The following is a 14,509-nucleotide window of genomic DNA, read 5'->3' as shown; positions in this document are numbered from 1 at the left end:
CGTAGGTCTTGCACGGTGTGATTTTTAACCATGTTAGATTCAATGAAAACAAAGGCGGGTGTTTTCGATGAATCTAACACGGTTATTTTGAAAGTGAAATATCCCTTTAAACCCTTTAGTCAACCCGACCATTGGCTCTGCTCTCTCCCTCTACACCAACTCTCCAAAAATAGCAGGTCTACAAGCTGACAACGCCTCGCAGCGCTTGTAGATGGGCTATTTTCAGTTCCCCGTCACACAAAGATTTGGCAGACCCCCTGTAGTTTCTCTGAGGAAACCCTGTTGAAGAGAAGACCCCCTGCCTTGGGTAAAGCTTATGGCTGGACTGGTGGTTGTCAGGATGCGGTGGAGGAGGAGCTCCTCTGCAATAAGAGGGAGTGGCAGTTGTCACACACCCGTACAGGCCGAGGGTAGGAGGGCAACGCCAACTCGTTGCTGGAGCAGCTGTTGCAGTAGATGTCTCCACAGTTCCTACAGTGGTGCTGGGAACACACACACATATATACTGAAACATGCCTGGAGGTGCGAACTTACTCCCATGAAATACATCAAAAACCGGGTACAGCACTCCGAGTCCTCGGCGAGGTACGCAAGATACGCAAGGGACAGACACACAAGCAGAGATTTCGTACATTTTAACTTAAGTGCATCCCTTCGTGGCAGTCGGCCTGGCGGTCATTCAGTACTACTATTATTCAGTCAAGTTCCATGAAAATCCACCCATCCATTCTGTAATTATTTTGGGATACTAAATGTGAGTCACTTCCAAGAGGTCTGAGTCACTGGAATATACAGACAGCTAGAAACACTAATATTCTTTTAGTGATACTAACGCACCACGAAAACGATCAAGAAAGACTAGTAGAAAGTAAAACCATGGGTCAAACAAGAACAACAGATTTTACTGCCCAAGGCTTGACCCACATCCCAGTATCTACATGATCTTACAACTATAATGAATCACTCTTAAGGGCCATCCACACCAAGCAGGCAAGCACTACATTTATATTGTTCACAAATGTCACTGGTAAAGTAGCGTGGTGTGCAATCTACCATCCACTTGAATTAGAACATTATTTAAAACAATATATTAATTGTCCTGGTTTCAGCTGTGCAATCATATAGATATCTACATAGATATGTACATTGTGCATATGGTTTCTACCGCATCTGACATCACCATTTTTCTAATTGCCAAAAATATACAGTATACAATATACAAGCATCGCAAATAACAGAAGGTCGTCGATAGCGGAAGATGATTTTAGGATCACAACAGTTACCTTTCTGCGAGCAATGGAGAACTCTTTTTGGCAGTGTTTACACTGTGTGGCCTCGTCATCTTTCAGCCATGCGTGACCCTGATGAAGGAGGAGTCACACATGAAACAGGATGCCGTTTTGGCCCCATAATGAAAATGTAACATTTCTGAAATACTCCAGACTTTACCTTCAGGGCTTTATTGACCTCTTTGAAGTCCTCCATCTTTAGTTTAGACCTTTGGGACACAAATTTAAAAAAAACGTGAATGTTGCATGTGTTGCATGTCTTCATTAAATCAGATTTCTGAATAACAGGTCTCCCCTTGAAAAAGAGATAGTTAAACTCAATGGGTTAAAGTTAATCATGGTAAAAGATTCATGTATATTAAAGCGCAAATAACATGCATTTTAAAACTGCTTTTAATATTTAATATCATATTGTCTATGTCCCTCAAAGTTATTTCTAATGGTTTGAGCCTCAATCACCACTCTGATATAACCAGTCCTTGTCATTTCGTTCTGGACTTTGAAAGCAGTTTTAGCTGCAGTACCACAATGTCCTGAGGTGGTGGGGGTGCTGACATGCAGAGTATTTAATATTTGAGTCATTATAATACTGATGCTAGATAAAACCAGGCTTGTTTCCATTCCATGCCGGCTTGGAAAATCAACAATGGTGGACATTGTAAACAAAGTGGAAATGCAAATTTGGAACTGAAGACTGAAGAAGAGGAGGAATTATACAAAGTAGGGTGACGTTGATGACATCACGATGAGGAAAAATATCAGTTGAGCTGTTCCTGAGAGCAATTTCCATTAAAGCACCCATACGATATGAAAGCCTGATTGTTCAAAATTGGTTATTTGTGGGGATATAAAACACATATGGGAGCCCCAAAAACACAAAAGAAATTGAAAAAGTTGAATTTTATGTTATAGGTCCTTTAAGGTAAAAGTGTAATTGTCGTCTCAAGATCAGAAACCCAATATTGCCCCCACCCCACCCTGAGCAAGCATTTATTTTTTGCAAAAGGTATCAAGGAAAACCAACTTCAAAGGACAGAAACGGAGAGTAAGAGGAGAAGGATGTTGGAAGGATCCAGTTCAAATAAAATAAAACGTTTCCAATATCTAAATCATACATTTTCCATTATCCTTTGCTGACAGAGCAATTCCGCTCAGTGTTTCCAGGCCTGTTGCAAAACAGCATCCCTGGAGAGGAGAGCGTTTCGTTTAGTCTCAAACTCTCCACACACAGCAGATCAAGTGGGTTCACAAACTGAGAACAACGTGGAGGAACTTACAATGAGCAAAGTGAGTGTTCTGCACTCGTCTGCACTTAACCCATTCTGGACAGGAACCCCTTTTGGTGTTTTAAGCATTATGTTATACTTTAGCTGTTTAGAAACAGATTTTTTTTAGAAAACTGTTAGGATTTAGAATAATTATTTTTAGAATCGGTCTCAGGTATAGATTGGACCGAGGGTCTGTAGATCTGATGCCAGCTCACTATAGTAGTTGTAATGATGGCTGCTGAGCATTAACACTAGAACACCAGTGGTGTAAAGTAACAAGTACATTTACTCAAGTACTGTACTTAAGTACAATTTTGAGCTCTTTCTTTTACTTTTTTTAACTTTTCAATTATTTTTGAACTTGTGAAATGGGACATTCTGCACAATGAGTACTTTTGGTACTTTAAAGTATATTTTGATTTTGATCTTTGTACCGTACTTTTACTCAAGAACACATGGGCATACTTCTTCACTGCACTAGACTGCGCCAGCAATATCTAGGCTATTAATTCTCCAGATCCTTTACTGAAAGTCAGAATGCAATATCGTGACCGAATGTGGACATTTGACAAAAATAAACGAGTTGAACAGATGGTGCAGATGAGAGGTATACTGACTGGCTGAGGTGCAGCCCCATCTCCTGCAGAGCCTGTTCCTGCTGCTCACACCTCTGCTGAAGCTGTCGTTTCTCCTCCTTCAGATCCTGCAGCTCCTGCAGCGTCACCACAACAACACGATCAAGCTCAACAACTAATTTCAACGTTTTCCAGGCCAAGGACCCCTTAGCTGAGAGACATCTGGATTAACGGGGTGTGTGTGTGTGTGTGTGTGTGTTACTGACTGCATGTAGGCCTTGTAGTTGTTGGAGTTGCGTGCGTAGCTCCACGCTGTTATCCTGTTCCCTCTGCAGAGCCTTCTGCATGCCCTGTCTCTGCTCCTTCTCACTCAGCAGCTCACTCTCCAAGCTCAGCCTGCATGGGGCCGACAGTGGGCTGGCACCATTACTAATGGAAGTTGACCATTCATTGTCACAAATAATTGCGATTAACGATTTCATTGTGTTTTTGGCGTTGAACATAGGAATAAAGAATACATTTCTGTTTGCCTGGTAATCAAAAAAATGCACAGGGCAGAAATATGAAATATAGAAAGAAATCACTGACATATTCATTATTTGTATACTTGATTAAATAGCGGATCTACAAGCTTACAAGTTAAAACACATCACGAAGTAATGTATGCAAATGTATGAACATTTTTCAACATGGAAACGAGATTTTGATGAAATAATTGTGATTATCTCGAATAATTGCGATTAGACAATTATGTAATAATTGTGACAGGCCTAAGGACAGTGATGTTTTTAATAATGCTCATCAGTCTGTGGATGTCTACAAATTCCAGGAACCTGTGTGTGTGTGTGTGTGTCCCAGGCATAAAGATAGCCGTCGGCCGCGTTAAATCTTGGAAAGCGTCTGTTGCCGAACATCTGCTGTTGAATGGGCGGTGGGTACACTGGCGCGTCGGGTCGCAAGTTGTAGGGAAAAGACATCAAGCCAAGCCATATGCTATTTTTAGCACCATAGTGGCCGTGTCGGATCTCAGGTGCATTCAGCAACTTCAGCATCTGATCTCTCGACTTCATTCGGCTGCCGGTCTGTAGTGACCATAACCCGTTAAAACCGGAAAAGCATCTGTGTCATTTTAAAAGCATCTGTCATTTTAGATTTTTGCGTTGGCTATTCGAAAATAGCACATATACAAGCTCACAGCACAGCTTGTCTACCTGCTATTTTTGAAGGCCTCAGGTCTCAGGCCTCAGGTCTTAAACAGGTTAACTGTTAAACCCAGAAAGCGTCTGTGTCATTGTATAAGTTGGCTATTCAAAAATAGCAGATACCTGTATACAAGCTTGACGAGTCTTAACGGGTTAACCTGTCTGTGTGTGTGTGTGGTGTGTGTGTGTGTGTGTGTGTGTGTGTGTGTGTGTGTGTGTGTGCTTTCACCTTAGCGTATCCAGGTCGGCCAGCTGTTTGTGCAGACCGTCTACAGTCCCCTCCAGCTCGGACCTCATGTCTTTGTCTGATTGGTCGCTCTGCCGTCGCTCCTGCTCAGAGTCTTGTAACCTGTGACAAACGTCAAACGACAGACATTCATTTACATACAACTCCCACACAGTGTTGCCATGTCCGGTTATCATAAGTGACTTTGGGGGCTTGTTTTGCTGTAAAGTTTGCTTGTTCATACTAGTCGTTGCGGGTTGCATTTTTCAGGGGTGTTAAATGTTGTTAAAACAAAAGGTTCTTAAACATTTTCATATCAAGGACCCCCAAATTAGTACGCATTTGTCCACGGAACCCCAAGATTTGTCCACGGACCCTCAAGATGTGTTTAAAAATAGAAGATCTACAAGCTCACAACGAGTCACATTGCACTGTGGGCTTGTAGATGCATATACAGTAGGTTTATGAGTAAGTGCTCATGTGGCCTAGATGCTTCTTTTGGGCTTGGTTTCATAGACCTGTTTGTGTCTCTCTTTCACAAAATCTGGCAACACTCCTCACATGGTTACTATAAAGAGATCACACACGCACGCACGCATGCACACACACACACACACCTCTGCTCAAGTTCCTTCATGGTCGTTTCCATTTCACTCATTTTATTCTCAAGCCTCAAAGCCTCTTCTGTCTTCTTTTCTGCCTCACGCTCAGAGTTCTAAAGAATCACATAGATTAGAGACAGACAGACAGACAGACATGTATGATAAATGAGACAGACAGATTGATACCTACAATAGATTAGACAGACGGACAGATTTTATATTGGTCCGTTAAGGTAGTGGTTCTCAAAGTGTCGTGTAAACTGTTCCTCATTTTGCTGGGGAGCCCCTGGAACCAGTTTGCCGTATGCGACTTACATTTTTTCTTCTGAAAACAGTGGCTTAGAACAGTGTTTTGAATTTTTTGAATATATATATATTTTTCTTTACACAAATCGTCTCTTCTGGGCGGGTCCCTGGCACATTTTCAGATGGGGGTGTGGCCAACTAGTAATTTTGGGGATGTTAGGTCTTAATATCTTGCCTCTGCATTAAGGACATTGTTCTTGCAGCATAGCATACACAGACATCATTTAAAAAAAGGTTACACACAAGACACAACTAACTGCACCGGTTCCAAAATAAGCACGTATTAAGCCTGATCTATACACAGCCATATGACAAGAGTAGGACTTAGGCACTACACTGTCAGACAGGCCAGAGTGAACCGTCAAAAAAGTTCTAAATAAAACAGAATTGTTTCAGACATAAACAAAGTTCCCGAGTCTAAATATCTCCAGAAATTGGTCATACACATTTCCATTCCAGCCTACCTGTGCTTTGTGGAACATCTGCAGGTTGAGGCTCTTCACCTGGTCCAGCTGCAGCCGAAGGGCAGCCAGCGTGTCCTGCTTCTCATGAGTGTCCTTCTCCAGCAGCCTCATGGCCACCTCCATCTCCTGCTTCAGGCCCACCTGCAGCTCCAGCTCACGCTCCAGCTCCTGAGACAGACACACACACACACACACACACAGGGCTGTCACCATTATGACTTTTTACATGACAATTAATTATTAACAAATAATTGCGGTTAACGATTTAATGGGGACTTTTGTCGTTGGAACACTGGGACATTATGAATAAGAATTACATTACACAACGCGATGCGTTGTGAACTTGCAAACCTGATATTTCCAACAAAAACAATTGTTTTAAAATATATTTTCAACGTGGAAACGATTATCACAAATATTTACGATTAGGCGATTATTATATTATTGTGACAGGCGTACGCATGCACAACACGCACTTACATTTACACTTGTAGTGTAAAGTGACGATACAACATTTATTTGATTGTGTTTTAACTGAACACAAGAGAGCAACCTGAACCCGATTTGTTTTCTTTAAGAAAAAGAAAAAATAATTAAAATCCAAAACGTAGTAAATAAAGGGATATTTACTCGCGACCCATACAAATTGGCCCACAACCCAAACATGGGTACCAAACCACAGTTTGAGAAACCGTGATCTATTTATTTAATAATGTAACGTTATCCATGAATGTAGGCTGTTATTATGACAGCTGTTTGCATCAAGGCTGACCTGGCGAACACGTTTCTCCTCCTTGTACTGTTTCCACACCACGCTGTACATCTCATCCAGACCCTGGCGCGTCTGTTTGTACGTCTCCAGCTCCACCTGGTTGTCCTGCAAAGTGGCCTGTAAAGCACACATGCACACACATACACACAGCAATTAAGTGTACTTACATTGTATTGTAATGCTGAGCGGTTCCTACTGTATGACATTTTAAATGTTAAATTTCATTAAACATTTAGACACCAACTCAGGGATCAAACTGGGAACCTTGATTGATTAATGACTTTATTAAAATGCTTATTAACAGTACAGTTAGTCAGTACAGTGAAAGGTTATGCTAAAAGTATAACACAAAAAGCCCTAGGGACTTGTTTCTATTGTGGTCCATTGAACCCAGTTAATTTTAATCAGCAATACATATAATACAGAGAATACAAACACTACAATACAAAATATACAACAAAAACATAGTGGAACTAGAAAAAGTGCCCCTCGGCGCACAGGTCTCCACCAGGGCAGGTCAGGTTGTGGCCTCCTGGTGGCGCTATAATAGGCCAATGTGAAAAGGGTGACTAGCCTAGTAGGAAAGTCTGTGAAAGATTTCACATAAATTGCACGCTCCGTTCATGATTTGAGACTTTTTGTTCAAAACGGGCCAATCCTGCAAACTTTGAAAGAGATTGTGTGTAACGATTTGCGGGATTTTTGGACAGAATCTGGAGGAGTAATATCAAAAACTGTGTTTTTCCAAAGTCGGCCTCGTGGTGGCGCTATAACTGTTCTGGCAGAGGTTCATCGTTGGCATCCAGGGAGTGTATGTGCAAAATTTGGCATCGACCGGGTTAACGGTGCCGGAGATTAGCTGGTAACAGACGGACGGACGGACGGCGGACGCACATCAAGTCCTGCAAACTTTTAAAGCCAATGTTAGCCAATTAGGATGGAATATAAAATATCGGACAGATCCGTCTTGAACGGGGTGCATACTTAGTTTAGACTAGTCATTGGTTAGACATGGGTTAAGGTTAGGTTTAGGTGTGCTGCCCCGTGGGAGGTTAGGTTTAGGGTGAGGGTTTGAGATAGGTTGTAGTTGTAGGACTAATGACTGGTCTAACCAATGACTAGTCTAAACCAAAAACTGTCTAAACTAAGTACTGCACCCGTCTTGAACACATGAGATAGAAGATACTGTGTATCGATTTGCGTGATTTACAGAGAAAGTAGGGGAGGGGGCGGGGTGAGGGAACTATGATCACTTTAGTTCTTTTAGGTTATTTTGGGTAGGAAGTCATGCTCTACCATAATTTAGCTCAGTGGTTCTCAACCGTTTCAGGCTGTGACCAGACCCCCAAAATAACATATTTATAACATATTTGAACTGGGGACCCCCGACCCTGACAAGTACTTTACATTTAGTTTGACTCGGTTCCACAGATAAATATTGCGAAAATACAAGCTCACAACGCCATGAGCTTGTAGATTATATTTTTCAAAATGTTTGCCTCTTTCCTTTTTTGGGGGGGGGGGGCTTTTATGCCTTTATTATTGATAGGACAGTAGGCTGACAGTAAATGGGGAGAGAGATGGGGAGTGACACGCAGCAAAGGCCGTCGGGATCAGGACTCCAACAGACAACACGCTGTAGGTGACCGGAACGCTACTCCAGCTTTCCGGGCACCTCTCGTCGGCCGGCTCAGATGGATTTCGCCCTTGCTGCCTCTTTTTTTATACCATTTGACAATTTGCCCGGTTTTTATATTATAGTCCTTTTCTCTTTTCTTATGTGGTATCTTAAAGGTTCTTAAATTGTCCCCTCACCGCCTGGGGACCCCCCAAAATCACAGGCCCACAGGTTGAGAACCACTGGTTTAGCTGTGGATGCGGCTGGAACCCCGCTGTGGTTTGTTGTCCACAAACAACGTTAGTGTCTCAACACGAAAGCAAGCTAAACAAAGACCACATGATGCATTTGTCATTGTTCGGACAACTGAGTGAATGTGTCTGCCAGCTTGCTGACCTCTTCCTTCTTCTGAGTGGACTGTAAAATAGACTTGTTCTCCTTCTGCAAGTGTTCATGTTCCCCCCGTAGTGAGTTGATTCTGTCTGTGGCTGCTGTCAGCTGAGGAGAACACACACACACACACACGCACACACACACCGGATAAGGGCTGTCACAATTTAATTAACGATTTCATTGTTTTTGTCGTGGAACATATGCATAAAAATAGGCTGCGCAGGGCAGCTATCTGCGCAGGGCAGATATGACAAATAACCTAAATACATGACATTTACCGGTAATATTTCGAGAATAAATCAAACTTAAATGAATAACTTTATACTTATATTTCCACTATTTTTTGAAAATATGACAATTGTACCATTATAATGATTATGCAAAACAATTGTGATTATTTTAAACAATTGCAATTATGTAATGCCTAATTGTAATGCCTAACACATACAGTACACAACACAAAATAAAATGCACACAGAACACTAGGGATGCTCCGATCAGGTTTTTTGGGACCGATAGATTGTTTTTCTCATGATCGGCTGATACCGATACTGATCTTGTGAAATTTTGGAAATTTTAATATTTCCAAAATGATTATATGTCAAAACCATAGACTGTAAAAAATATGGACAAAGCGTTCCCCGGTTCTAACATGGACGTAAAATGAAGCCTGTAATTCCTTGCACTGTAAGTCGCCATATTTCTAGATCCGTTTGGGCCCAGCTGGCCATTGGCTGGCTCCGTTTGGGCCCAGCTGGCCATTGGCTGGCCCAGACAACGAGGCGGGACTTCCCCCCTTACTCTTCTTTGGTTTTTATTTTGACTGAACGGGGGGTGGCGCCCGTTCATAGACTGTAACGGTAGCCACGCACTCAGAACATACGCGACTTTATGGTCATTCTTTTAATAAATGGGACCATAATTTTCCAAAAAGAATATTATGACATGAGAAATGAGACTTTAAACTAGTGACTGGAAGCAGAAAGTATTCATGACCATGTTTATTAAGGTAATACAGTCTAGGTGAAGTTGGGCCCAAATACATGGGCCTCTATGGAGCTATGGGTTTTTTTGGGCCCAATTACAGCGCCACAACAGGCCATTATATGAACTTTCAGGAAGTCGCGATTTCCTTAGTGGCTTCACGAAATATCTGTTTGACTGCCCCCCTGGTCAAAACCCACGTCAAAACTATTCCTGTGTGTGGGGAGGCAGGGGAGAATGTTTAGGCCCATCACAAAAATGGCCCCCAACGAAGCGAAGAACAGTACTAAAGAAAACCAAACGAAAACATTTGAAACGCGTTCTTCATCAGACTGATGAAGAGCACCACCCCAGCACATACTGTAGGAGTGCGATGACAAATATCACCCTAAATCAGCCCGGGTTCCCTCCGCCAAACACAGCCAATTGTGTTCGTATAGACCAGCCAAACCTTTTTTACCCCAAAACCCAAAAGAGAAATCTGATGTCTCCCCGTGACCCAAACTAGTGAAAATAGATCTACAAGCGCACATGTTGCTCTGCAACGCGTTGTGAGCTTGTAGATCTGCTATTTTCACTTATTGAAATTCCTTGTTAGGATATGTTCTAACAAGAATAGAACACAAACACTAGAGAGCAATTATTATACGTTAAGACTGTAAACAATTCAGTTGAGCGGGCGCGTGCGTGCACACACACACACACACACACACACACACACACACACACACACACACACACACACACACACACACACACACACACACACACACACACACACACACACACACACACACACACACACACACACACACACACACACACACACACACACACACACACACACTTTCTCTGACCTCTTCTACTAGTTTGATGTTAGTCTTCTCTAAAGAATCCATCTTGGCCTGCAGATCTGTCACTGTCCCACTGAGGTTACGATTAAGCTCCTCAATGTAGTGCTTCTGGTCCAATATGGCTGTCATCTTGCAGTCACTGGAAAAACAGGGATGGTTTTTTGCCCCAATATTTTGTTTTTACAATCAATTGCAGCACACATGTGTTTACTAGGTATGGAATACATAGCACTGTTGTCTCATGGAAGCTACAGTGAAGAGGACAGTGTAGTATATTGATTATGTGACAGTGTAATGCAGGTGAAACACGGAACTAACTCCTTCTGAGTGTCACTGTTGCACTTGGCAGGGTCTTTCAGGTAGAGCGAGAAATCAATGACCGCCACCTAAGAAAGTCACACAGAAACACAGCTTAGATGAAGTATGTTAGCATGAGCCTCGGATGCAGCATGGGTCGTAGCTTTCTTCATAAAAGGGTAATTGCTGCCTTTCTGCAGTGAGATTATGTGCGACTGCGACAATAAAAGCATTCCCCCCCACCACTCACCTGGGAGTCCAGGTCCTCCCCTTTAATACAGAGGTTGGCATCGATGACGTTGAGACCCACCAACAAGCCCCCCATCACTATTCCTTCCTCCTCCATCATCAGCGCTCCGGGGTCATAGAACTCACTGAGGAGGAGAGAGAGAGAAGGGGACAGCTAGCAATGAACAACACATGAACAGATGGCAAAAAAGAGAATAACACGTGTGTTATTATGTATGTGTATATGATAAATGACATCCGTATGCATTTAGACGAGGTTTGCAACTATCCATTATCTTCTTAACAATTACTTTTTTTATACATCTTCTTTTTATATAATTATATATATCGTTGCACGATGTCATGCAGAAGTAGCCGATCTACAAGGGCATAACACGTCGCATTGTGAAGTGTTGTGAACTTGTAGATAAGGATAGATTATTAATCTAGATAATTTTTGATAATAGATTAAATTGATTACCGGTAGTTAAATTAACTGCTGCACCCCTAATTTAGGGGGTCAAACGGGGCTCTTGTTATTTCAGGAATTCTAATGCTGTCTAAAAAACATCTTCATTGAGCTTTCGCGACTCACCCCAGGAGGTTCTTGCGGTCCAGCAATGCCTTCATGTAGTCTGCTACTTTCTTCTGCATGAGTGCCAAATGTAGCCACGCCCTCGCCCGGCCCAAACCAGTCCTGGAAAGTGAAGTCAACAAATCGGTCAAATGTCGTAATATGGGGACCCCAAGGGCTCCTTAAGCAGGTTCCAGGGGGTCCCCAGGAAAATGTGTAACTTAATATTGCATAAAAAAATATTTTATACTTTGGTCATTCAAAAATATGTGAGCTTGTAGAGTGGCTATTTTCAAACAATTGTGGGAAAAATATGAAAAATGTGGATTCAATTTGAAAATGTTTTGAAACACAGATCTTCTCTTATGGGGTAGTGTTCACTGGCACAAAATATTTTACGATGGGGATCCACGGCCAAATAAATACATCTTCAACAACACTGCTTTGTCACACACAGCTGTATTTTGCTGTACGGCACATCAAAACATTGCAATCAAACGGTTCAAACCCTTACAGGTTGGTCTTTTAAAGCTGGTTTAATGGACTTATAAGGGCTTACTTAAGGCCAGGAAGATCTCGGGCACTTGTGGCAATATCAGCTGACTCTGGACACAACCTCTCTACCAGTTCGAGAGGTCCCCAGATGGACTTATTCTGACCAATGAAGGACTTCTTTGCTGAGCACAACAGACAGAGGAAAAACAGTAGTTCACATCACGACATTGTGAGCCTGTAGATGTGCTATACATTAATTTCTTCCACAAGAAAATAATCATTAAATATGGCCTATTTTGGCCATGGTACATTATTTATTTATGAATATTGGCACCAGTCATTTCTTTGTATGCCGAATTTAAATTTATTATCATATCTGCCCTGTGCAGATTTAGTTTACAAAGCCTAAAAGGCTAACATAAATGTACTGTATGTTATTCATATGTTCAATGCCAAAAACATAATTGTTAATCTATGACAATTAATCGTCAATTAAAACATCATGACTGTGACAACACTACCTTTCAGCCCATGTTTGAGGCAGTGTTCCAGGACCACAAAGAACTGCTGCAGCGGTGGGTAGTCAGAGTCCAGGGTTCTGCCCAGGCTCAGGGAGGACTGGATTAAAACCTTGATGCTTAATTTCATCATACTGAGAAGGTTGGACCTTTCTATTGACACAGGGTCCTTGGGTGGCAGAACTGTGAAGCAAAGGAGGACGGGAATGGTGAGACAAGTGCAAAAAGACATGATCATTCATTTCACTTTTTCTGCGACAGTGAAAATCGCTGGAAATGTTGTTGGCTGGCAAAACCTGAATAAAAAGGAATAAAAGTAAATGTAATAAAGATTTTTAAGTCTGTGTTCCAAAATTCCTACAATAAGGCACTTGGTATCAGTGTGCTGTTGTTACTAACAAGACTTATCAACACAGAGGCACAAAAACAATGTGAGCCATGACTAGCCCTGGTCCAAGGCTTACAGCGAGCCTCTCTCTGACGCCTTGTGGAAGTACCTTCCACAGCCCTCTGGTCATATTTCCACTCCCGTGCGCTGTTTTTCTAATACCAGCAAATAAACAAAACGACGAAACCACTCGCCGAAACAAAGCCTGCTAGACCTTGGTAAAAGTCTATTCTCGAACCTGGGAACAGGTCCCCAGTTTCTCTCTAAAATGCACTTTGTGCCATTTTAATAACGCAATGTACCCTGAATTTAACTGCATAGCGCTATCCTACACTCGCGAACCGCCAGTAATGTGATCCTGGCGGTTCGCGAGTGTAGGATAGCGTTACCGTCCTTAAATTCAGGGTACATTGCGTTATTAGAATGGCACAAAGTGCATTTTAGAGAGAAACTGGGGACCTGAGACGCTTCCCAGGTTCGAGAATAGACTTTTACCAAGGTCTAGCAGGCTTTGTTTCGGTGAGTAGTTTCGTCGTTTTGTTTATTTGCTGGTATTAGAAAAACAGCGCACGGGAGTGGAAATATGACCAGAGGGCTGTGGAAGGTACTTCCACAAGGCGTCAGAGAGAGGCTCGCTGTAAGCCTTGGACCAGGGCTAAGCCATGACCTACTGCACACAAAAATACCATAAACAGTACAGAAAAAAAAATACATAGTCCTCTGTACCATCATCATCGTGCCATAAAAAGTTATTTGATCCTGGAAGTTATGTGTTCTTCTGACATGTGACAAAGATAAGTGTGATAGGAAACAGTTCTATGGATGAACTTCCTCACTGACAATGAACTGCAGGTGGCAAAAAGTTCAGCTTTATCTGTGCAAGAGGATGCTATGCACACCAAGTCCTAGAACTTAGTCTTCAAAGAAAAATGTGGCTGCACACACAGATAGCCAAAGTGCCACATTTTTATTTTAGGACTCAGTGTCGGTGTCCTAAAATAAATAAATAAAATTGCATTTGGCTATGTGTGTGGCGGCCACATTCTTCTTCTTCTTTGAAGACTAACTTTTTATTATCAGCAGTGGAGTGGTTCTACTTCTAACTAATATTTGACCAGGAGTATGTCTTTGACTGACTCAAGTACTGGGGTGGTCGGTTGAGTAATTGTCCAACACACCTTGGCAGGCACTCGACACATACAGTAAACGCCAGTGCTGATAGGAAGTTCAAGTTAGTAGTTTCACGAATGAACTTCCTCATGGCACAGTGAGTGAGTGACTGTTAATCCTTTTAGCTTCTTTTACCTGGAAGTATTTTATTCTCGGCAGCAGCACTGGAGTGGTTCTGGTTGATGACCATGTCGTTCTCGGCGGCGGTGGGTGAGCTGGCAGTGGACCCGGTGGTGGAGGTGCTGCTCCTGAGCGCAGCGGTGCTGTAGCTGACCCCGCTGCTGAT

At 42.3% G+C, this 14,509-nt stretch overlaps 1 protein-coding gene across 1 annotated transcript in view; it reads right to left on the bottom strand.

The window, feature by feature from the left end:
- Positions 1–199: 199 nt before the first annotated feature.
- rufy1 (RUN and FYVE domain containing 1) overlaps positions 200–14,509 on the bottom strand; it is a 14,360-nt gene continuing 50 nt past the window's right edge. The window contains exons 1-17 of the mRNA XM_083786038.1: positions 14,359–14,509; positions 12,669–12,848; positions 12,212–12,329; positions 11,674–11,775; positions 11,101–11,224; positions 10,872–10,939; positions 10,557–10,692; positions 8,719–8,820; positions 6,705–6,821; positions 5,933–6,100; positions 5,178–5,275; positions 4,564–4,683; positions 3,399–3,528; positions 3,175–3,269; positions 1,450–1,498; positions 1,284–1,361; positions 200–482 (exon numbers count right to left, since the gene is read on the bottom strand). The exon at positions 14,359–14,509 is cut by the window's right edge and continues 50 nt beyond it. Coding sequence (XP_083642164.1) covers positions 336–482; positions 1,284–1,361; positions 1,450–1,498; positions 3,175–3,269; positions 3,399–3,528; positions 4,564–4,683; positions 5,178–5,275; positions 5,933–6,100; positions 6,705–6,821; positions 8,719–8,820; positions 10,557–10,692; positions 10,872–10,939; positions 11,101–11,224; positions 11,674–11,775; positions 12,212–12,329; positions 12,669–12,848; positions 14,359–14,413 — 1,887 coding nt within the window. The 5' untranslated portion in view covers positions 14,414–14,509 and the 3' untranslated portion in view covers positions 200–335. The remainder of the gene's footprint in view (positions 483–1,283; positions 1,362–1,449; positions 1,499–3,174; positions 3,270–3,398; positions 3,529–4,563; positions 4,684–5,177; positions 5,276–5,932; positions 6,101–6,704; positions 6,822–8,718; positions 8,821–10,556; positions 10,693–10,871; positions 10,940–11,100; positions 11,225–11,673; positions 11,776–12,211; positions 12,330–12,668; positions 12,849–14,358) is intronic.

Source organism: Protomyctophum parallelum, assembly GCF_964188405.1.
Source record: "Protomyctophum parallelum genome assembly, chromosome: 16".
NCBI lineage: Eukaryota > Metazoa > Chordata > Actinopteri > Myctophiformes > Myctophidae > Protomyctophum > Protomyctophum parallelum.
The sequence above is the reverse complement of the archived record's forward strand: the minus strand, read 5'-3'. Positions and strand labels throughout refer to the sequence as shown.